Source organism: Myotis davidii, unplaced genomic scaffold (genome assembly GCF_000327345.1).
Source record: "Myotis davidii unplaced genomic scaffold, ASM32734v1 scaffold168, whole genome shotgun sequence".
NCBI classification, from domain to species: domain Eukaryota; kingdom Metazoa; phylum Chordata; class Mammalia; order Chiroptera; family Vespertilionidae; genus Myotis; species Myotis davidii.
Window position 1 is genome coordinate 835154 of NW_006383016.1, and position 24945 is coordinate 860098.

At 44.2% G+C, this 24945-nt stretch overlaps 1 protein-coding gene across 1 annotated transcript in view; it reads left to right on the forward strand.

Moving 5' to 3' along the window:
* CPVL (carboxypeptidase, vitellogenic like) overlaps positions 1-24945 on the forward strand; it is a 101224-nt gene that overhangs the window by 54127 nt on the left and 22152 nt on the right. Inside the window, exons 8-11 of the mRNA XM_015558158.1 lie at positions 7387-7509; positions 8098-8229; positions 11038-11136; positions 12613-12786. Of these exons, the coding sequence (XP_015413644.1) occupies positions 7387-7509; positions 8098-8229; positions 11038-11136; positions 12613-12786 (528 nt within the window). The remainder of the gene's footprint in view (positions 1-7386; positions 7510-8097; positions 8230-11037; positions 11137-12612; positions 12787-24945) is intronic.

Below are 24945 nucleotides of genomic sequence, written 5' to 3' on the forward strand. Positions count from 1 at the left end.
CCTCCTTCCTAAATCCTTACTTCCCAGGGCTATCCCGTGCCCCCGCTCACTCTCAGCCTTCCTTTCCTTGGCTATATTGTGCTCAGATTCTATTTCCCAACGCTTCCTTCATCTCCATCATGATTTATCGTTTCTCACCTCTATTCTGACTTGTTATCAGCTCACTATCCATTAGAGAGGATCTGAAAAATTAAACTTATTCCCAATAGGCTTGTATTTGACTAGAGCAGTGGTCACCAACCTTTCGGACCTCATGGACCACCAGGGGTCCTCAGACCACCAGTTGGTGACCGCTGGACTAGAGTACAGAGCCTAGGCCATAAAAAGATATTTGTAATGGGGAATTTCAAGCAGGGACATACAGTTGTGGGGTGACATCTAACATGTGTGGGATGGGAGAACTATTCTAGCAGTGGGCCTGTCCTCATTCTATGTAGGCCTACACCATTCTCCCATCAGCTCAGGCTGTGATCATTCAATATGGTAGCTAGAAGGGGGCCTTCAAGGGTTCACTTGTTTTATTTGTAGGATTATTTGAGGATATTTATTGAGAGTGGATCATATGACAGGCATAATGCTAAGCACTGTTTCATGGATTACCTTGCTTCATCCTCACAGCTACCTTATGAAGCTTACACTGTTATTGTCATTCTCATTTTACAGATGAGATGACTAAGGCTCAGAGAGGTTAGGCCTTCCTAAGGTCTCCCAGCCAGACTCCAGAGCTGGCTAAAGATTGTTACCCTGCTTGTGGAGATGCAATCTGGAGCCTGGGCGCTCTCTCTCCGAAACTACACTGTCTTTGGGACCTGCCTCTTCCCATAAAACAGACCCACTTTCTGTAGAAGGGAGTCAAACATCCTTTCCATATTTTGTGCAGAATCTTTCAACCTAACACAGATGGAAGAGACATAGCTTCTTGGATGTGTCTGTCTTTCTGGCCAAGACTTAGTTTTAATCATAAAGACTTGGCTTTGATCACGAAGTTTTATGGAGTAAATGGAAGTTGCAAGTGATGTAAAGGCTTGATGTCCTCAGAATGCGATTATTTCCAAAAGCTTGGAACTTGCTGAATTTTATTAGATAACATTCAAGCTGCTTTAACTCTGAGGCTCATGACAAATGTCTCTTTTCAGTTATGTTCATTTGACTTGCCAATATTTTCTTTTAGAATTGGGAATGGATTGGTGACTACTTAATGCATTTAATATTAGAAAAGTTAAACTTTAAGCTGCAACCTGAAAAACTGAACAGGGACATATGGAACTGTTTGCAAATTAGGCCTGAGGCTTTTGGATAGCAGCATATGAGTGGAATCAATGCATGTTTACTGATTCCTTAGTTACATAGAAAAGAAGATGAGTAAATCAGAAGTCATTATAAGCTTTGTTTGAGGTTGCCCACCTTGCTGCCACACAGATAGTGCTTGATTCAATGGTGGAGACAGGAAATGCTAAGTTTTATCTATTATGCAGCTTCAACCTTCTGATTTTATCTGTGGTTAGCAAACAAAGGCCTCAATTTGTTGACCGTGGCCTGATGTTCATACTCTTTGTTTAAAAGTCAAATTATCCGTGGTCTCTTTAAACATAAGGATTTATTCATCTGGTTGAGTCACCTGGCTGCAAGCTGGGTTTCTGCAAAACCGACACAAGATCAGTTGCAGGGGAAGGGGAGGGCAGGTGAATCTTTTTCACCTTTGCTTGTTGTCATTGATGGGATTTTTTTTTTTTAAGAAGCATCCTCTTGCCCAGCCAGTGTGGCTCAGTGGTTGAGCCTTGACCTATGAACCAGGAGGTCACTGTTCAGTTCCCTGGTCAGGGCACATGCCTGGGGTTGTGGGCTGGATCCCCAGGAGGGGGCATGTAGAAGGCAGCTAATCAATGATTCTCTCTCATCATTAATATTTCTCTCTCTTTCTCTTTCTCTCCCTCTCCCTTCCTCTGTGAAATCAATTTAAAAAGAATACAGAATGAAAAGAAGCATCCTCTCAATCTATAATAATAAAAGCATAATATGCTAATTAGACCGGATATCCTTCCTGATGAAGCCGGGGCTGCAAGTGCCTGCCGGTGGCTGGAGGGAAGCCAGCCAGGGTCCTGGGTGCCAGAGGGAAGCCCGTGCCGGCGGCCAGGGAAAGAAAGGCCTACTCTTGCACGAATTTCGTGCATCAGGCCTCTAGTATGAAACAAGAATATATCATTTGGAAGGCAGCACATCTTTTTGCATAAATTTATGTAGCTAAAAGTTGGATACAGATCAAAATGTCTTATGCCTACTCCTATAGATTCTGAGCTCCTTTTCAAGCTCATGTTCCAGAGCAATAGATGTTTAGATAAAGTCATATCCTTGTTAGAAGCCATGTTTTTTCTTTTAATTGCAGCAGTGCGGTCATGAAATTGGATGACGCATGGTCTAGAAATGTCTAGGAAGTTGTAGAGATTACCACAATACTGAAGTTTCAGCTTTCCCCATTCATTAATTTTCTGAAGTGGCCCTTTTAAGGCCCCACCTCTTCTCTCCTCAGAGAAAATAATGGTCCCGTGAAATTAGATTCTACCCCAAGGCTGGATGAAGTCAAGGTCGCCCTTGCTTAATCCTGTCCTCTTGGCCGCTGCTTCCTGTGTTACTCCATTAGGTTTTGTGGTTTGCAATCTGTGTATACAATTCTCTTCAGGGCATATTCCCTTATTACCTCTGATCGTCCCCATGAGTGGGTGTGGCTCCACCATAGTCTGTGTTTGGGGACAGCTAGAGGACAAGGCACTGGTGTGACTCTCTCCAGAAGGGCAGCCCATCTTGTCTCCTCCTGGGGAATGGGGAAGTTCTTATCATCCCCAAGGGACTTCTTCAAGGAGACTTTCATTTCAGCTGGAGTGCCTGGGGGTGTGGGGGTATGGGTGTGGAACAGGCAGAAGAGTGTAGAATGACCCTGACCTTCCTCAACATACCAGGGCTGAGGTTGACAACTCCCCCTTTTCCACTGGCCAAGCAGAGGGTAGGAAGTAGGGGCTGCGGACAGCGACACTGTGTGTGTCCGGGTTGCAGTGTGTCTCATTTCAAAGGCCATTGCTCATTATCACCCATAAAGTTGCATGCTTCACCATAAAATGCATACTTAGAAGCAAGGCAGAGAATGAAAACGTATTAACTGCATTTTTTTTTTAAACAACTGAACTTGAGTAAGAAATGTAGGCCACTGAGAGAAGCTTAAACAATAGTAACTGCTAACACATGTGAAATTTCTGTAAGAGGACATTGTTTCCATTATAGTATTATTCTCTGACACGATTTTTTTTTCTCTTCAGGAGGAGCTGATTAAAGCTTGATTTTAGATATGAAATATTTTTTCCTCCCTTAAAAGTCACCGGGTGCAGGGATAGTGTAAGTCTGCTACGGATATTGTTGAAACATGTAAGAAGGGAGAGATTCAGACGGAATACACAGTTACAAGTTTTTTTAAAGCCCAATTTCATTGTGCTTTTACACATCTGGATAATTAACCAAGCATTACATTCTCCCCAGACTATTTTTACAAGTACAATGTGCTCTTAATGTGATTTCCATTAGGCTGTTCCAAACATCATTTAAGAACTCAGAAAGATCGCAGACCAAGATTCAAAACCACTGCTCCCCGGTGCTGTGCAGACCTTGTTCTCTCCTGGGGGACATAAAAGACAGAGCTGAATGCTGAGATCCTGCTGATGTAACAAGGGAGACTGGGGCTCACTGCTGCTTTAAGTTCCAGCCAATACCAGCAGATGCAGACACACCCCGGTGCCTCTGGCCCTTGTCAGAGGTGAGCTCTCTGAGCTCCCCAAGAACTGTGCTGGCAATCACACCTTGAGACGTCTTTCGATTTCAGAAAGGAATACGAAGGGCAGACGAAGATCCTGATGTGTTGATGGCCAGCCTCCTTTGAATTATTGTGTCAAGCACACATGTTTCTGTGGCTGAGTTCCCCATCTGAAGGTCACTGCTGAGTTCTAAACTAATATGTGCCCAGATACTTTCTGGCCTCGCCTTTCTGCTTTCCTTTTATCATTGTTTTGATGCTGTTCTGAGCCTTTCTGAGGCCAGGGTCTAACCCAGTGGTGGAAGGTTAGTGTGAATTCACAGACTTTAGGAGCCCCCGTGGCCAGCTGCTGCCCACATTGGTGAACGCCAGCGAGAGATCAGAGAAACCGCAGGGCCGGTCGCTCTGCCGGTTTGTTGCCTTTGTCCTTGTAACGGGCAGAACTCAGAACAAAAGAAGCAAGAGTTCATAAAATCACAGGATCCCAAGTACAAGTCCTGAGGGGCTATTTAGCCTGCCTCTGATCCAGCAGACAGCTATACCTAAATTCTCCCTCCCAAATACGGGGTTCTGTTCTATTTAAAACATACATATATCCCGAGAAGGGAACACTGGGCAAAATAAAACAGGATTTACGGTCTGGTTGCCTTTTTGTGGGCTCATGGTGATCAGAGAATCGTTACATTGAGAAATAAATATTTGAGGAAGAATAAACAAGTCTTATCTTGTAAAAAAAAAACAAATAAAAAGAAGAAACATGTGTCAACAGGAGAGCCAAAATAATTGCAATTTCACTATACTGTTCCAGTCTGTTTTCCATAAAACGATCCTGTAATTGTCTTCTGTGCGACAGCCGGAGTCACTCCGCCAGTGGGATGATTAATGGGGACGGCAGTGAAGGATTTGTCACACTGACACGGGCAGGGAAGTGTGGGATAGTCATTAGGAAGGGAAAACGAGGTAGACACCGTCATGGTTAGGTTAGCAAATGAGACTGAACATTGAGGAATCCGTTTTGGACGTTGTTGCAGAACTACCCACCTCACTTCTCGTTTTCCGGCAGTGGCCAGCTTAGCAGGCATGTCGTGGATAAACCCAAGGTTGAGCCCCCACTTGGGGGACCAGAGACCCATAATCTATTCCAGGTCTGTGGCCTGAAAGATGATTTGATGTGAGAAATGGGGGGGTGTGGAGGCAGCCAAGCCTGGATAGAATTCCAGCCAGGCATGTGACAGCAATGCACAGGCCCTTGTTTCCATCATTCTAAAATATAGGAAGATAAGATTAACCTTATTTGGCTTAAATTAAAGTAAGTGGAAAAGCCTAGTTTTTAAAAGATGCTCAGAAATGGAGTGGGTGTTTGTTCTTAATTTCCTGGCTGGATGTATCCCAGATACTCATGATGGTCACAAGGAGGGGAGGTGCCCTAAAATTCCGCTGCTTTAGCCTACGTTTGTCATCACTACCTGTTTACTAGTTAAAATACATACCCTTCCCTCTCAGGAGAAGAGGTGTTTTATTGCCGGGTTTTATAATGGGACAGCAGTCAAGCCCTCTGAGCCTCAGTGTCCACATTTTGCAATGGGAACAGTGCTATGTCCAGCATATGATTATGGTCTGAAATGAGAGTGCCCAGTCTTTGAACTACCGGCCCTCGGGGAGCCTTGGAAATGCTGTGAAGGGTCTGCAGACTCAGATGTACCCACATAATGCCTCTAGTCTACTGTGAACATATATGCATTGCTGTTCTTCAAATGCATTAGTTTAATTCAAGATTCTTTCAACAACTGTTTATTGAGCACTAACAAATAAACAGCAGCAGGCCCAGGGGATACACTGAGAAACAAGCAGACCGATATCCCTGTATTCACTGGTCTTTTATTTAGTCTGGGTGGGGGAATAACAATTCAAGATAAATAAGTAAAAGAGTGTTAGCGAGTGATAAGGAAAAAGATCAAAAGGAGAGAAGGGGACTAGAAAAGGGAAAAAAAAAAGTGTGACAATTTTATATATATATATAGATCTGTGTGTGTGTGTGTGTGTGTGTGTGTGTGTGTGTGATATATTTATTTCCATTGATTTTTAATTTCAGAAAGGAAGGGAGAATGAAAGAGAGAGAGAAACATTAATGATGAGAGAGAATCATCCATCAGCTGTCTCTGCATGCCCCCTACTGGGATCGAGCCCCCAGCCCCAGCATGTGCCATGAGCCAGAATCAAACCATGACCTGGTTCATAGCTTGATGCTCAACCACTGAGCCACACTAGCCAGGCAAAAAGGAGGTGTGACAATTTTAGATAGGGTGGCCAGGGAAGGCATCCCTTAGAAGGCCTCACTGAAGGAAGCAAGGGAGTTAAGCATGTGGATATATCTGGGAGACCATTCCTGGTGGCAGGAACTGCTACTGCAAAGGCCACAGGGGAGGAGCAGTGAGGATCACAGTGATGATTGTGGTCCCACACGGGCTGGAGAGGAATGAGCACGAGGGTGGAGGGGATAATGTTAATGAAGTGACCAGATCATGTCAGCCCTTATGTCTCAGGAAAAACCCTTTTCTTTTCCTCTGAGGGAAGTGGGAAGTCCTTGGGTTTGAGCAGAGGTGTGACATGATCTGCTTTATCCTGACCAGTGTCCTGACAGTAGCCTGGACAAGGGGAAGGGTGAGAGCAGGAGCCAGGTAGGAGGCTACTGCAACAGTCCAGGTGAGAGATGGTCTACCTGGAACAAAGCAGTGAAGTGGGGGTGTGAGAAGACGTCAATGATAGACTTCCATGGGGCATCAGAGAGCTGAAGAATGGCATCAGTTTTTGGCCTAAGCAGTGAGAAGGTCAGGGTTCATGTGAATGGAAAGGGAGGCTGCAAGGAGGGCTTGGGATGAAGCTGCATTTTGAACAGATGAAGTTTAATATTAAACATGCAAGTGGAAATGTCAAGAAGGCAACGTTTGGAAAAAAATACAAGTTGGTTTTAAACTATTACTGAACTCATAGTAGCCTTTTCAGCATACTCTTAAAAGCAGCATTATTATTATGTATGTGTCCACAAAATATTTTGAAACTGAAAAAGAACCTTATACTGGAAAGGGTTGGATACAGAAGAGCGTTCAAGTGACAATTTTAGTGGCCAATAAGTAGTATTTCCCTTTTCCTCTTCCTTAAGCACATGCTGATGTCAAAACTTGTGTCATTATATGGATGTTGAGATCTTAATTCTGGCCTTAAGATTTTTTTAAAAAATAAACCTTTTAATGGAACTTTCTCATAAGAAAAGTCCCATAGACCAGAATTGTGTTCACTGGTCCATTTTTCTGTACTGTTTTGGAAGAAAATGAAAATGCTCACTTATTCCATGTCCATGCATTATCTTTGTGTGCTCCTAATCTATGACTGGCGTGTACTGGGTGCAACTTGGGATGACACAAGGAGCAAGAGACAGTGCTCTCAGCTATTGTGGAATTTGCAATGCGAGGCTAAGAAATTCTTGGTGTCTCAGGTGGAGAGACTGCTGTGATTGTTATTGAATGAGCTTAAACACGTAATTTTATCAGCATACATTTCTGATGGTTCATGTTAACATCTGCCCTTCTCAGTCTTATGCAGGCAAGTACGTGCCGGCCATCGCACACTATATCCACGTGCTCAACCCCATCCTGTCGGTGAAGATCAACCTGAAAGGAATCGCTATTGGAGATGCATATTTTGATCCTGAATCAGTAGGTGTCTGCTTTTCCTTTCCGTTTTGTTCCTTGAGGAGAATAAACTCCCTTTAATTCGATGGAGGCTCCTCTTACCTTAGAAACCAAACCTGATAAAGAGAAATACAGTTGTGCAGTTGATGTCTAATAATTTCAATCCTCTAAATTTCCCCAAGTGTTTTAAGGTGTAGGGGTGTGTGTGTGTATGTGAATGTATGTGTGTGTGTGTGGTGTGTGTGTATGTGTGTTACATGTGTGTTGTATATATATATTTGTTATGTGGTGTTTGTACAGTTGTGTGTTATGTATTTGTGTATTGTGTGGGCATGTTTGTGTGTGTTTGTACAGTATGTGTATGTGTGTGGCATGTGTTGTATGTTTGTATATGTTTGATGTGTGGTATATGTTTGTATTTGTACTGTGTGATGTGTGGTATGTGGTGTGTGTGTGTGTGTGTGTGTGTGTGTGTGTGTGTGTGTGATTGTCTTGCTTGGCTAATTCTAGCCCAAGGTGGACAAATTACAAAGGGCTATTTCACCAAGCACATGGGCTTCCCTAACTTCTTCCACGCCCTGTGGCTCTTGTGTTTGTCTCTTTTCTCCTCAGATCATAGGGGGCTATGCATCATTCCTGTACCAAATTGGCTTGTTGGATGAGAAGCAGAGAAAGTACTTCCAGAAGCTGAGCGAGACGTGCGTGAAATACATCAAGGAGGAGAAGTGGTTTCAAGCCTTTGAAGTGAGTCCTGGGGCCCACGTGGCCGGAGCAATGAGAACCATCTGAGGGGGTGCTCAGGCTGTTGTTGTTAGAGAAGGTGTATCTGTTATGCCGCCCAAGCTCAGGAGGGAGACAGTGGGCTCCGGATGAAGAAGTGGATGGTGTGGGTTTCTTTGAATTTCCTGTGGCTCCATGTTCAACCTGAGATCCTGTCTTTCATTGACTGTCTTGATTTCTTCAAACACTTCGTAGGCCCTGAAGGCACACCCTGGGTGAGGAATGGAGGCCGGCAGCCTGGAACGTGGACCATCGGTTCTGAACCCTCTAACCCCCCTGATAGCCACACACAGGGTTTCAGCCCAAGAAGTGACCAGCATGTGTAACAAATGTCATGTGTTCCTGTGTGCCAGGGACAAAGATGATAAAGTATAGTGATTGGAGACTTTTACCAAGAGCCTTTGGTATTTGTAAACATTGGCACATTGCTCCGCTAATATTGAAATTGAGAATCAAATAATAGGGTTATATTCTTCACCCTTGTTGTCGTTATTTAAAATGTTAGACTAGACGAGTGGTAGGCAAACTATGGCTCACAAGCCACATGCGGCTCTTTGGCCCCTTGAGTGTGGCCACGAAGTTTCAATCGCACTGTACGTGTGCTCCCACACATGGTATTTTGTGGAAGAGCCACACTCAAGAGGCCGCAGTTTGCCGACTACTGGACTAGACGAAATGTTAGGATATGGGAGGTTGGGGTTAGTTTGGTTGTTTTCCAGTGTAGATGGAGATGAAGCGTAAGCAGCCTTTCTCAGGGGTTTTGCCACCTTTAGGACGGAGCCATCATGTAAATGAGGGCAGGTTCAGTTCGGAGGACTTGAATCTTTGTTATCGGAGGCTATTTGTGATGTTTAGCTAAGGGCACGGTGGTTGTTAAGACCGAGGCCTGCTATTAATAGACTTCTAGGCGCTGCAGGTCAGCTGGTTCAGATCAAAGCAGGAGGCAGACACACTTAGGGAGAAGGGGAGTAACATGAAGTTACGCTCCAGTCTGCACGTGGGTGCCAGGGCACTACCTGAACCCCCCAGGCAGTGCCTGCCCCTGCCAGGAATTCTGATAGCAGCCAGCTGTGCAGCCGGAGAGGCTCAGGAAGTCCCTAGCAGGATGCCAGCCACCTCCCCTTTCTCTGTATCAGGACATCTGCCATGGCCGCGGAATGTGGTTCAGAATTTCTTGTGCGATTGTAAATATGAAGGAAGAGGGAGTGTCATGGGGACATGTAGGATCATTCTTCAACTCATAACAACAGTATTTTTTTTTTTAAATCCTCATCTGAGGATATTTTTTCCATTGATTTGTGCGTGTGTGTGTGTGTGTGTGTGTGAGCGAGAGAGAGAGAGAGAGAAAGAGAGAGAGAGAGAGATCCATTGGTTGCCTCCCATATGCACTCCCACCCAGGCCAGCGATTGAACCTGCAACCGAGGTGCATGCCCTTGACTGGGAATCAAACCCTGGACCCTGCGGTGTGTGGGCCAGCACTCTAACCACTGGACACACGGGCCAGGGCCACAATGACAGAATTTTCAAGGCTGGTTTTGGGCTATCAGCTGTGCTAGCGCAAAAAGGACTAAGCCTTTAGAATTTAGACTTCCTATCAAAGTTTACCTCATGGGAGACCGATCTGCAAGTGAGACATTTGATGTGTTTTTGGCGAAGCATACAGGGATTAAGCAATGTCAAGAGCAAGAATATTTCATAGGCCCAAAGGGATAAAGAAGGCAGAAAGACGCTTGTTGTACGTGAAGTGAACTAGCAGTTACGGAATTCAGTGACCCTGTTTAAAAGTTCAAGTATTTTGTATATCCAGAGATAATGAGGAGCTGGTGCATGAGGTTAAGTAGCATCTCTCCCAACCCAGATTCATCAGGAAACAAAGAAAACACCCCAAACCCTGGAAGGAATGCAGCGTCTCTCTGGCCAATGGTCCAATATCTTGAGTGAAGAATTAAAACATAAAGACTGTTGCTTTTTCAAGGGAAATAGATAAAATGATACTTAGGAAAGTCCGTAAGTAGTGGTCGAATGAGTTTCAACATCGGTCGTAGAAATCGCAAGAAATCCCGAAACCCAAGAGAAAGGCTCAGTCAGCATCGCAGGCCTAAATAATGAAGCCTGTTTGATGCTTTGCTCCTTTACAATGATCGCGTTCACCAGAGCTGGAGGGGACGTCGGAGAGCGTCTCTCCTCACACCGCACACACCACAGTCGCTGATGAGGTTGCTGAGGCTTGGAGGGGGCAATCAATTGCCAAAAGCCACATGACAGATTGTGAGAGGTCTGGGGCAAGAATTGTCTCCCCTCCCTAATTCCTACTCAGGACTTCTCCTGTGGTAATTTTCCTGCTTTCTAGAAAAATCCTGGGGCATCATAACGATTCTGTAAGATGTGCACAGGCCATCACTGGTCCTGTGTTGTCTTTCTCACATGACAACGTTCTCTGGGGCAAACAGTTTTGATTAGAAGCTGGATCTCACAGGTCTTGACCACCCACCTAAGTGGTTTGACAGCAAATGATTTTTGTCTCTTTTCAAAATCAAATGCGTTCTGGAATATAAGCTCCACAAGGGAGGACTTTGGATCTGTCCTGATGGCCACTGCTTCCCCAATGTCTAGGACAGTGTCTAGCCCAGAGGTGATGTACGATAAGTGGTTGTGGAATGAAACAGTGCACGAGTGAAAAAGCCGTTCAATAAAAGAAATGACAAATGCCTGTATATTTTTACCCACCCTGATGTGGTCCTTCTTTCTTTCTCCCCTCTCTTCTGATCTAGGTGATGGATAAACTACTAGATGGTGACTTAACAACAGACCCTTCTTACTTCCAGAATGTTACAGGATGCTCTAACTACTATAACATTTTACAGTGCACGGTAATGGCATTTAAAAATACCACGATAGTGTTTGCTTAAAACCTTTGGCAAAATCAAACTTTTTTTAAAAAGAATTTTGGGTCTACTAATCTATAGATTCCCTCCCCTCAATGTTGTAAACATTATAATCTGACCATTGAGAATGTGTGACATTCCAGATAATTCAGAACAATCTCTGATTAACACAATCCTCTCCCCCGCCCCCAATGACCCCAAAGAGCTTGTTATACAGAAGTTCTTTGGTGACAGACAGAGGCGGGGACTGCAGTTCTGGGCAGCAGGCCCCTGAGTTCCAAGCCTGCAGTGAGTTTTTGGAAATGCCCACATTATTTGCTCTGTACTTAAGACAACTTGGATAACCAAAACTGCCAAAGCCTTTATGAAAATATTTGCTTTGTCTTAAGATGTTTCTTGCATTTAATTCGGGACTCACTTGGAGCCCTCTGGAGTATTTCTCAAAGTATTCAAGTAGTTTCTTTCATTAAAGTAGGCCAAAGTTGATATCTTCTGGGTAGAATTAATGAAATAAGACAAAGTGAGCCAAAGTGGGGATTTGGGTTGTATATTCTTTGTCTACTCTAGTGTATATAGCAATGCATTCTGTTTGTGAAATTCCCTTGTTCATGAACTACTTTGTAAATAAAATATAAAGCTAACATCAATGGGATTTGCCAGCTTTGAGATTTTAGATTTTATCAAAAGAAAAACATATGGTATTAAAAGAGAAATAAAATTTTTAATTTGATTTTTTCAAAGTAATAGTTCAGTTAGCAGAAACTGTTGATGATGCACAAATGTTAATCTCAAACTGACAGTTTTTTTTTATCCTTTTGTAACTTTTTAAAACAGCATGGAATACTTTTCATTTTAGTATAATGAATATCAGAGACTTGTGCACAGTATTGTTTTAAAACTAAGGTTCATGGATAACTTCTTTAGTGTTATGTGCCTCACAAAGTATATCATCTGTTTTTACACTCTATGTGTACCCCTTAAATTATGTTCAGCCGATTATTTGGTGCGTGTGGCTTTAGCAAAGGGAACATGGGCAAGAAATCCCCAGCTGTGACCCACTAGCGTCACCCTGGGCCCATGTGCTCCTTTGATCTTCTTCCCATAGGTCCTCCGATGAGGAGCAAATTAATTCGGATAATCTCACCTCTTCCATTTCCCTGTATTTACCTCCAATGGGGCTGCTCATTGGAGTCACAGATTCCATAAAGGGAAATCCAGCATTTACAATTTGGGTATTGGCTCCAAGAGTATCATTCGATTGTCCAGATTTGTTAGTGAAATTTAAATTAACTCAAAATCCCCAAGTTAAAATTTTCAGGTGGAAGCAAGTGAATAGTCATGACTTATCTTGTTCCTGATGGTATAGGAACAAGATACTATAGGTTATGAGAAATTTGAAGCTTTGACCAAATGTGGGCTGTTCATGTTCCCTAATATCTTTTGGATGCCTCCTTCTGCCAGGAACCCGACTACCAAAGTTACTATCAGCAATTCTTGTCCCTCACACAAGTGAGACGAGCCATCCACGTGGGGAACCGGACTTTTAATGATGGATCCATAGTTGAAAAGTACTTGCGAGAAGATACAGTGAAGTCAGTTAAGCCATGGTTAACTGCAATCATGAATAACTATAAGGTAAGAAAGTTATTCAGTTACTGTTTTAGGCACTTTTCAGATTGTCCAGAGCAGAGGGGACTTTCTTGGATTTGTCATTCGACTCCTACCATTTTCTTTTTTTTACTTTTATGATGTTTTACAGATATAAATAACCCCTTCATTGTTTGATTTCTTTAAGTGAAAAATTTTGTGGTTTATTCCTTCTAATTAAATCACATACCCCAATAGTTCCTAAAGTGAAATTCCCCTTGGCACATGCCACCTTTCATCATTTCTTGAGAAAAGAAGTCATCGCAGAACTAAAAGGATAAGCCAACTTTTGCTTATTGTTTGTTGTATAATATTAATCCCAGTGAAGTCAGGGGTAAATGGAATCAATTGATTACTCCAAAAATGCTTATTGCCTATTAATTAAATTAATTCATGTTGCTCAAAAGGCAGTTTTATTTTGTTTTCAGTAGCCACATTAAGCCAAACACTGCTAGGCTGTCAGGTTGAAGCAATGAATGAGAAAAGGTTTCTGTTTGGAGGTGTGAAAGCCTACTGCTACTAGTATGTTATCTGATTGAGATGTTTTGCCTGATTTGCTGCTGGAGCTACCAAAAGAAAGTGAAATCATGGAAAGAAAGCCCTGAGGGTTCAGGAGCCATGGCCTCTAGGACTCTCACCAAAAGGGTGGACACCAAGAGCAAGTGCCTTAGGGAGAGTCACCCTGTGCATCCCCTCCCCCTTCTCTTCTCAGTTCTGTCCTCCAGGACTGCTGTCATCTGTCCTAGGCATGGTCTCTGGGGCATCTGTGCAGGATAAGTGTGCTTACATGAGAGAGGAGACCAAGAGTGAGGCAGTCCACTTCCTCTCTATTTCCTGGCAGAAGCAAGAATAATCCTATATAATAAAAGGCTAATATGCAAATTGTCCCCTCTACTGGGAGTTCAACCAGGGGGTGGGGCCAGCGAGCCAACCTCAAGCATCCCCTCTCCCCAGTCAGCCCAGCCCGACTGGCCCTGATTGGAATGGGCCGGCCAGACCCCACCCATGCACAAATTTGTGCACCAGGCCTCTAGTGTTTGGGATTTTTAAAAAAGCACAGAGCAGCCAGTAACCAGCACACCTTTGTATCAATTAGGAAAAAAAAGGTAACTTCTCAAGATACTTTATTCCCATCTGTCAAAAATTATCCTAATATACTGCCTTTATTTGAACTAAACTCTTTGCTGCCATTTTCTACCATGAGAAATACACATTTCTACAATGTCTATGTCAGGAATAGGGTTCTATAGGATTGTTCTGTGCACAACCTTCAGTACTGTCCAGGGAGTTTCTGGCTAAATGCACAATTATTAGATTGGGTTTTTGGAATATGCCAGACCTAAGAGGCCCATTTTCTGGTCCTGCCTCTAGCACAGAGTTTGAGTTCCTAGACACACAACTATTTTCGAAAATAATCTAGTGTTAATGACATGTAGAGTCTGCAACCCTATTACAACTCTGTAGAAATGGATGAAATACTTTCTAGGACAGTCGTCTTCTCTCACTCTCAGACCATGTCATCTCTGCTGCTCTTGCCACACTTAGCACTTAGCTAGACTGGTATTATAGACTGCCAGTCCAGCACTAGCCTGGAGCAGATGACAAGAGAATGAATGAATGAAAAACCAGTTCTATAAATCAGTGGTATCTCTACGGGATGTGTACTCAGACTCACTCTCTACTCAGTAATTTCAGACGTTTGGGTGGTAAATTGCAATATCATTAATAATTTCCAAAATAACTAGAATGAGAAATACTCTGCTGGGCTATTGGGATTCTTCATGATTCAATCGGGTCACAATATTGTCAGGATTTTTAGGATTCAGAGGGGTCGTAGAACATGGTAGTTAGGAGCATGGGTTCTCAAGTTGGGTATTCTGAGTTTGAAGTGAGTTTGAATGCTGGCTGCTCCACCCTTCACTGGCTATGTTCCTTTGGGGAGGATACTTAAACACGTAGGATACTTCAGCTTCTCCATCTGTGAAATGGGAATAATGATAGTACTTGCAGGGCATCTCCAAAACCTAAGACATGCAACTCATACTCCCTCAGAGCTGTTGGCTTTGAAAACCCTGCTCTTTGTAGAGGTCCCCTGGTCCTTAGTCCTTTCTGATATAGAAGGTACATTGTTCTTGTGAAGATTCTTGCTAAAGGGTCTGAATATATGTTTAGCCTCCCTTTAGTTCTTGCCTTTCTAAAAATATATGGACTATAGTTTCAAAGACATGAGAATGAGTGTCAGTGTGGGAGGGTGGGGGTGTGTGAAACCTTTATTTGAACAAATAGGAGCCACAGCTCCATACATGGAGGCCATTTGGATTCAAAGCAGAGCACTGGCCTTGGATTTGAGGCTACCCCCGTAGCTATGTTGTCTGGAAGCCCACTGCAGTTTTAGGGGTACCATCTCCAAGTGCCGGTTCTTAACCTCCACATGCCTGTGCTTCAAAAGGTTAAATTGCCCTGGGGCAGGGCTTAGTTTGCTGTGTTTAAAAGTTCATCTAGTCAGGAAATTGTAAATATAAAGTTACATTTCCCTGTCACTTATCATTCTGCAGCTCATTAAGTTTCCACTAATTGCATCTTCAGAATTCAGGATCTTACTGTTTTCTCAGCTTCCCCACCAGACTGAAATCTTAACACCCAAGTCGTTGGAGTTTTGTTTACTTGTCCGGGGCTAGCAAAAGGTCTTCATTTAGAAATGGGCAGTTCCTGATTAAAGGAGGCGACTTAGACGTTTGGGTGATAAATATTTCTAGTAAAATGAACTCATTTTCGCAGTCATTCTCATTGCTGGTGGCATTTTCCTTCATAACATCGCCTGATAGCAAAATGTCAATAACAAAAGTGGCCAGGAAATGAGATTGGATAAGTGTCTAGCATACCAAGAAAAAGTTAACACTTACATGGGCCTGGTTCCTCAGCGGCTCAGTTGGAGTCCAAGCGTCCATGAAACCATGACGGAAAACGCTTGACTGTAAGCTGATGTGATCACTTTCTTCCAAAGCCTTTGAAGGCCATGAAGGGAATGCCAGTGCCATTCCATGAAAATGTCTCGGGGGAGGAAGTGGCTCCTAGTGAAGCATAACGGAAGAGAGGAAGCTAATCCTGGGACATTTGTTTGATGTAATCATAGCCTATAGATCCGCAAGTGCCACTTTACAGTCAAATAAAATAGTGTACCTTATACTGCAGGGTGCTTGGGGAGGTCATTTTACCTGCTTCAGTTATAATCCAAGTGCAAGAATGGGGTTAGCTTTTTTTGTTTTTTTGTGGGGGTTTTTTATGAGACATACTTTTGGACTTTGCTGATTTGTAAGCATTTCAATGATTATGGGGATATGAAAATAGCAATATATTATGAAACAGACTTTGATTTTACCCAAACTTGCCATGCTTTTGACAATTTTTCTTGTCTGTCCTTTAAATTTATGTTGGGATGAAATGTTCAAAGGAGAACCAGAATGTATGTTTATGTTCTTTTATTTAAAAAAAAACCCTTTGATATTATATTCTGCCATGTGGATCAGTTGTTTTAAATGGCTTTGCTTGGCAAGCATGCCAATCATTTCGCAAGGGCTTTATTTTGTTGTTTGAAGGGACCTCATGCTCAAAACAATAGAAAGTACATTTGTGATCTCTGGCAACAGGAAAAGTAGAATTTATTCTGGTGTCACCCAAATATGGCAGGGCAGAGGGTGGTGTAAGAAGGAAGATAGTAAGTGGCACTACCATTTGCTATGCAGATTCCAGGGAATCTAAGAATCATTAAGTTAAGAAATGCATATATAGTTGCCCCACTATGTCCACAGGTTCTGCGGCCACAGGTTCAATCAACCATGGGTCAATAATATTCCAAAGAAAAATTGTTATATTGTTGCTCATATGTACTTAGGCCAATGATGATTGCATCTGCACTGAACATGTTCAGCCTATTTTTTATATCATTATTCCCTAAACAATATAGTATAACAACTATTTACATAGCACTTACCTTGTATTAGGTATTACAAGTAACCTAGAGCAATTTAAATGGAACAGGAGGATGTATGCAAATATATAGAAGGGATCTGAGCATCCTCAGATTTTGGTACCTACAGGGGACCTGTAATCAATGCCCCAGGAATACCAAGGAATGACTGTATTTAAATTCAGTTGCTGTGAAATCCAACTGCTCTGAACCAAAGGCTATTATATCAGTTGATTTTACTTTGAAAGGATAAATAGAGAAATGGCGGGGGTAGGGGGGGGAGAATTGCTTTCTGGATACAGTGAGGAGTAGTTTGCGTGTGATAGGTGTCAGCATTGGTAGTCGCCTCTCAGTCTATTCCTCGTGTCATCGTGGAGCAGGACTAGTGCAAACCGATGCCACACCATTGGAAACGAGTGGCCTCCAAAGCAGTGTGCGCCACCACCCTCCTGGGCGTGTGGGAGGAGAACAGTACAGCCTCAATTTTTATTTTACAAAAGAAAACAAGACAAAAAGCTTTGCTAATGATACTGCATGGATTGGCACCGGGGCACTTGTTGGTCTGTATGTGAGAGTCACATATTAGAGACATAGAGACAAAATGCAAAGCCGGTATTTTGGTTCGGGTCATGGTCATCACCATTTGAGACCATTTGCCACGAGATGTGACTCCAGGTCCAGTGCTCTTTCCACTGCAGTTTCCTCTTCTTCCGCCTGAGCACAGGGGACTGAATTCAGGGGCGGTCGGCCCTGGTTATTCATCCAAAGGGAAAGGCATGTTCCCACCCTTCCCAGTGCCTGTGGGAGCCAGAGTCTCGACCTCTAGGGCTCTCCCTGGGGGCTTTTCACCACTGACTTGCCTGGCCTGCTTGTAGAAGTCCTCCAGCTACACCCCTGTGTGGCTCCGTCTATACCATCCACTCCCTGCTGATGAGAAACTCCCATCTTCTCACGGGTAACAGGCAACACCACAGCGCAGGCTTCCTGTACGGAGCAGCACGTGGCTGAGTGAAAGCCCAAACCTCTAACCAAGCTTTCTGAAGCGAGAGCCCCCCACCTCCTCTGTCTAGATTTCCCTGTCTCCCTGTGCTCCTTCCACTCTGAATACTCATGTCTGTTTCTTTGGCCTCCTGACAGTCCCTGCGTTTGTTACAGCGGCTTGCACAATCCTTTTGAGCCTATTTGACATTCTCGGGAAAGAACGGGAAAAGGATGCTTTTCTTACCAAACAAGGGGAAGTTGTGTTTGGGGGAGAGAAAGGCTAATCGCAGGCTAACGGGGCGGCTGTGGTGAATGGCACCATTGAGAGTGCGGGCCGAGGATCCTGCACCTGCTGATAGCAGGTTTTCCTGTGCCGACGAAATCCCAGAGGCCGCGGGCATCAGCTGGGCTTCTCTTTTGAATTCAGTAAGGAAAAGTAGGCTGTGCGACCAGGTACTTGCCTCTTTTCATGGCAGCGGGGTAACCACAGTAGCAAGCATGTGGCAGTCTTTGGAGATGATCCTTGCTGTGGCCTTGAAACTGACATTCTGACATCCAGGGAGTACTTTCACCTCCAGAGAGACGTGCGTGTGGGCAGCGGCAGGCCTGCTCATGGGCTCTTTCAGTTCCTAAACCCAGGGATGGGCATTGATCAGAGGAGACCCTGGAGAGGTGAGAAGATCAGAAAAGGGCTCTGACAGCAGACCCTGGAGCGAGAAGGCAGAGGGAAGACCCTGGAGTGTGCCCGGGACTTTTCTGTTCAAACCAGAGAAAAATATTACTCTGGGGCATTATTAAAAGTCGTTTTAAGTGTGCTATGCTAGGTGGTTAATTTTTCCTCAGAGATGCCTGGGTTGGAGTGATGGCTTGCTGGCTCTTTGCCACGCTGGCTTAGCTCCTTGTTCCCCTCTAAAAGCAACAAAATTATTTAGAGTTAAGTTGCAAGAAAGCAGGAATAATTTTCTTTGGCTGAAAGACATTATTTGTGTAATCGCTGCACACACTCTCAACCTTGTTTTGCTTCATTCTCATTTTTCTTTGCTCGTCTTGGCAAAGCTAGCTGGTAGGCGGATGGCAGGCACATAGGGGTGTTTATGCCAAGTCCATTTTCTCTCTTTCATTGTCTTCCCTTTTCCTTAAGCTTGGAAGCAAAATATGTCCCTTTGGAAGCACAATGTGATGGCATAAGTGACTGCTATTTCCGTCAATGGTGGCATTAGTTTTCTGCCATGGTCTTCTCCGGGTGGACCACAGGGATTGGGCTTCCTGAGCCTTCCAGCCTGATATTCCGGCAAAATCACCAGGAAGAGGGACCCCAGTGAGCCATAGGCACCTGGGGCCAGGGGGCCAGGCATTGTCCGGGAAGAGATAACAACCCTGCCTCCAGGCGGGAACATTTCCTGAACCTTATTGTGCACAGTGGAGGCTCAGCTCTTCTTTGCAGCTGAGCTGGTGGGAAGCCCTGGGGAAGGGCCCTGGGTCGAGTTGGATATTAGTGAAATTAATTCCCTTCTGCTCAGGAGAGCCGCAGTGGTGGAGCATGCTAATTGCTTCAGGCAGAAAGGACTCCTGGCGCTGCTGGGGTTTGTAATAGAAGAATGATAAGTCAGGCAGCCAGAGGAGGAAGTGTGGAGGGCCGCTTGGTAGGAGTTTCATTGATTTAGCATCTGTAGGAAAACCTTCTTTAAACCAATTTTTTTTTTTTTGGATTGGTGAACAGGAGAACATTCAAAACCAAGACAGATAGCGGCCAACTGGGAACGCCGGGCCGCCTGGAATAGCTTAGGCTGCTGTTCAATCATTTCCCCAAACAGGAAACCACAAAATATTAGAGATTAAGGTCACTAGATCATTGGGAAAAGAGCATAACTTTGTCTGCAAAGTATTATGATGGGTTGTAAATGGGCCAAAATATAAGCATAAATCTTTCGTCTAAAAAGCGCAACAACAAAAAGCTCGCCTTCGCACACAAGCACGGCTTGCTTTCCCGTTCTGCTGAGAGACCAAAGCCGCCTCCTGCGGCATTTCAGTCATTTTCCTAAAAGTAGCCGCGCAAACGGGCAAACACAGGGAACGGTTTTGTGTTCTTTTGATTTGGTTTAACAAAGAAGTTAAAGTTTCGATCAGACAGTAGCCCGCACATGATTTATTTCCATCCTTCTGCCTGGAGACTGGAGGCAATGACATTTACAACAAAATGCACATTTATATACATTTCTGCCCCCAGCCCCTTCTTTCAAGAAGCCAGTTGTGCGGGACCATTGCAAGCCCAGATGTCTCTTTCCCCATTGAGTAGCATGTGGCACCCCCTAACTTACTTGGAGTCCAATCTGAGTTCTGAGGGCACGGGATCTTTTCAGTTGCGTCTACAGGTAAAGGGGTGAGCAGGTATTGTTTTGCTAACAGTGGGTTGCTTTATATCTGCCCAGAAAATACCTTTGAAAGGCACACACTGTGCAAAGTAAGGGTTCAGCATCCTCTGGTTCTGCTCATTAGGTCTCTACTGGGGAGAATTTGTTCTTGCTGAGAGAGGGAAATGTATGAATCGACTACTGATTTATATACGTCCAGAACTTGAAAAGTTGGTGGTTAAATGATTAGATTTTAGGAAGATGCACGTGGAACAGACTTTGGTTGACCTCTCCTTTAAGGAGAACTTAGAGAATGGAAGGGTGAACTTGCCTTTCCTCTTCTGATTAGTCACTGTTTTGAAGAGTTAAAAAAAGTCTGGAGCATCATCAGGGCAGAGGTCACATGTTTTCCTATCTGTCCCCTGAGCGCCTAATCCTTAGGCGCTTCATAAATATTTGCTGCTGAGTAAGTCGACATTTCATAGGAGCCGAGTAAACAAACAGACACAACACATTCCTTATGTAAGTCACGGGCTCTTCTCCCACTCAGACAAAAGGCCACACTTCCCTTCCATTTCGGATGGAAGTGGACTTTAGCTGCCTGAGGATCCAGGAAGGAAATGAAATCAATGAACAGTGTTGGATGGAGACCTATTGATCTTTCTGTTTTGCACATGACAAAGTCATGGATACGGAGAAATATTTTTCTCTCTGAAGAAAAATAATAGCATAAGCACCGAAAAAATAGCAACTGCCCTTGCAACTGTGGGGGTGGAGGGGACGGGGAGGCACTGAGGAAGGGGTGGGGCTATGTGTAAGAGGGACAGCTCAAGTCCAGGGTTAGTCACTGTGGCCCAGGGGAAACACGGGCCCAGCAAGGTCAGATCTCCTCGTATTTGAATGCTGGGATCTAATTGCAAAAACTGTGCCACGATGTAGACTCAGTGGATAGATCTGCAAGGCCTCAGGCAGCCAATTTAAAACCTCTGCACTCCACTATCACAATGTAATTTTCAGATTAATCTTCATAAGGAGTAACAAAACCATTGATGAAACCCTGCTCTTCAAGTGACAGGACATTTTTACATCTCGTATCCCATGTGGCCCTCATAACATCTCTACTGCGTAGCTATTTCACTTCCTAGAAGAGAAAGTTAAGGCTAAGAGTGAGTAGATGCCATGTCAAAGTCACCCCGGAAGCACAGGCCCTGGGGGCTGAGCCAGGGCGGGGCCTCAAGTCTTCTGCATGCGAGTGTAATACTACTTTCCTAAGGCCCTGCTATTCGTTTTACCAAATTTATGACCTCATGCCGTTGTGTTAGAATTCGAGCTCCTTATTCCTAAATCACAAGTATAACCCACAGGTGACATTTCTTTTGGAAATTATGCAGCTGTTTGAATAGCTAGTTGAGCTCTTTAAATGTGGTGACAATAATAGCTAGCATTAATTGAGCATGTACTGTGTGCCTAGGACGCCAAGAGCTTTACATGCATATGCTGTGTAATTCTCCCAGTGACTCTCTGTCCTATATGTTTCCCTTATACCCATTTTACAGATGAGGAAATGGAACTCTAGACAGGCTGAGTAATTAATTAAGGTAATCTTATTAGTATGTAGCAGGGCTATGATTCAAAACCCAGACCCAGGGCCTGGGCTCTTAACTACAAACATGTATCCTTCATTACAAGCAGGCACACTTATCATTAGCTTTGCTCCTTGCGTGTGGAATTACAAATACAGATACACCGCCTGATCGATGTGTTCTTTCGGGGTAGTGACTTCGGCAGGGAGACAGTGTGGAAGAGAGGTTAGAATCACAACCTGTTGGACTCAGGCAGATCTGAACTTGAATCTGTCACCAGTTGGCTCACATCCCTGCACCTCTGTCTCCTTGTATCTAAAACAGGGTAACTACCCCCTGCCTTCTGGGGGTGTTATGAAATCGTCATGGATGTAAAATGGTTAGCACACTTCCTGTAACATAATAAGGACGAACGTGTTCAATTATTATTCAAAATGTCCTTTTCAAAGCTATACTTTTACCATATTTTCCTAGCATTTAAATATGGGGAAATTCCTTGTGATTTTGAATCCCATGCTTCAAAATTATAAGTTCCTTTAAAAAGAGTACTTGGTGAACTTATGGCTCTGACTACCAGGAAAGTACTTCTGAGACGCTATACCCGACGTGTGTAAAAGTCCCAGGGAGAGGTGTGTTATTTCAGGAGTTTGAATATATAGAGTTCAGGTTTACCCTGGCTGGATTCCCTCCTACCATAGGCCTTTGTCCGAAAGAGTGAGCTTGGCAACCAAGTAGTGAGCACAAAAAGACATCCATACACACTGGGGGTTTATTTTAGAAGAAGTGCTTTGTTGAGTCAAGTCATTATCAAATGATCAACCTGCCTAAAAATGAAGAGGACCTAACAGTCACTGGACTCTCAGTTTGTATCAGGCCCTGTCCTAGGAGCTGTATGCACACCACCTCATTCATCCTCGCTGCAGTGGGATGTAGGTCTTACCATCTTCACGTCCAGGAAAGGGAACTGAAGCTCAGAGCGGTTATGCCCTGGGTCCAGGGGTTCCCTGTTTTGCATGCTGGGGCCTGTGTGCGCTGGTCTGGCGGTGCATGCATTTGGATGGCGTGCTCTTAGCAACATAAACAGTTCTGGTTACTTGAAGCATAAAAGGACTAGATCAGAAGACACGAGAGGTCACAGAATTCACAGAAAAGCTGAAGAGCTGGAGTGAAGAGGAAAGATCGGGACCAGGAAAAAATCTGAGCAGATTCATCAAGGAGGCCTAGCTTAGGTAACATGCTCACCCCTGGCACAGGAGAGGGGGGATGCTGTGATTGACAGCTCCAGTAGGGCTGTATGCTTTAGGGGTTGGGAGTACAGTCACCAGGAGAAGGAAGAGTGGACCTGGGCAAGCCACAGCAGCAGTCACTCTACAGCATGGCAGAATGCCTAAGGAGAGCAACTAACTATGCCCTGTAAGTGTCCATATATTCTATGGGGTGCCAGGCACTGTGCAAGGGCTGCGGGCAGACCGGGTGCTCAGGGAGCTTCCTTCTCCAGGAGCTGATGCCGCCCCATAGCAGCTTCACCAAGGCCACTCCCTGCAGAAGTGAGGCATCTGCCACCAGCTGAGCAATGCCCTTGAGCTCATCCTTGCCCACAGAGCCAAAGTGAGAAATGACGCAGCTATGTCACTGGACTTGGGCACACAGGCCAAGATTGTTTCTGAACTGGAGATGTGAGCTGTGTCATGCTCAACCAACTCTCCGTTTCCAGGGGCACCAAACACTTCTCTGTGGGGAGTCAGTACATGCTTGTTGGTTCGAAGGCCTTTAGCTATTTCCCTGGGGAGTTCCAGGTACAAGTTTGCAAGTTGGGATCTAGGATGCATTCTGGCACCTCGCTGTGTCACAATTTCCTAAAGCGGAGGCGAACACTTTCATCCCGACCTCGTGTAGCAGAATGAGAATAAAGCCATGTGGACACGAAAGCACTTCAGAAAATAAAGAACATCATAAAAATGCTTTTCTCATCTCTGTCCTTTGACCTCCCCAAGAAAGATGCTTGTAATCCAGATGACCTAGTGCTGTCTCTTGCAAATGCTTGAATTCTGGAATGAGTCTTTAGGGTCGCCTGTGAACGAACTGAAGTTGTGCTTTTTACCTAGTTGTCATGAAAAATTGAGAAGGGGTAATATTGGAGTTTCCATAAATTATTCTGTGATAAAACCCATCTTTTGCAAAATGGAGGTGCCTAACCTCTTAATGTTATTGTTTGTTTTTTAAATTATTTTTCATTATGAAAGCATCCTAACCACATTTATAACATAAACCTAGAAAACAGTCAAGTTAAAACAGATCACTCATACTTAGACTACCCTAACTGCCTGTATTTGATGTTTTCTTCTCCCAAATTGGAAGCATCTTTTTATAGTAATTACAGAGCACAAACCGTGGAATCATAGTTGTTCATTGATTTTTTTTTAATAAGAAGTATTTTCCGTGTCTTCACATAACCGTCACTTCCAGCAAGCTCAGTCCTCTAAGTGCTGACAGAAAAGAACATTCTCTAAAAGGAGGCCTCACAGCTGACCACCCAGGACACGTGTTTCGGATGCTGCCTGGGAAACCAGCTCCCAGCAGCCCTGTCCCTGCTCCGGGTTTTGTTAGGCTCACTGCTGACAAGGGGAGTGTAGCTCAAGGCTGCATTCATTTCTGTCTCCACTCTGTCTTTAGATCCTGTTGCTTAAAATACCAGCAAGCCTCCGGGGGAGGTTTGCCCCAGACTGTCCCAGTTTTAGCCTGAAAGTCCTGCATCCTGGGAAACTCCTCAGCCCAGGACAAACCGGGACAGCTGGTCACCCTACAAGGAAAAAATGAAGCGAATGTGTGTGTGTAGATCCCGCATAATTGGCCAATGCATCAGGGCGTATGCCTTGTCCTTAAACTTCTCTGTTAGGATGTGGGTCGCCCACATGTGCTCTTAGGCTTCAGGACCACCCACCCATGCACTTCACCCACCTGGCTTCTCAGCTCACTGTCAGTGCACACTGGGATATTTTGCCCACTCATCCAGCCCCACAGGCAACTGGGATATTCCTGTGAGGTCCGACGAGAATAAACATGACATTTAGATAAAAATAAAAGCTCAGGAATTCTTATATTTAAGGCTGGCGACCTTAAAGGCCAGCCCTGAAATCACTTCACTTGAACATTAATCTGATTTCTGTTTTGGTTGCATTTGACTTATGTGCCCTTTAAAAGTTAAAAATGTTTTCCTTGTTTTGTAAAGGAAGGATTTCCATTTATCCCCCCCCCCCCCCCAAGG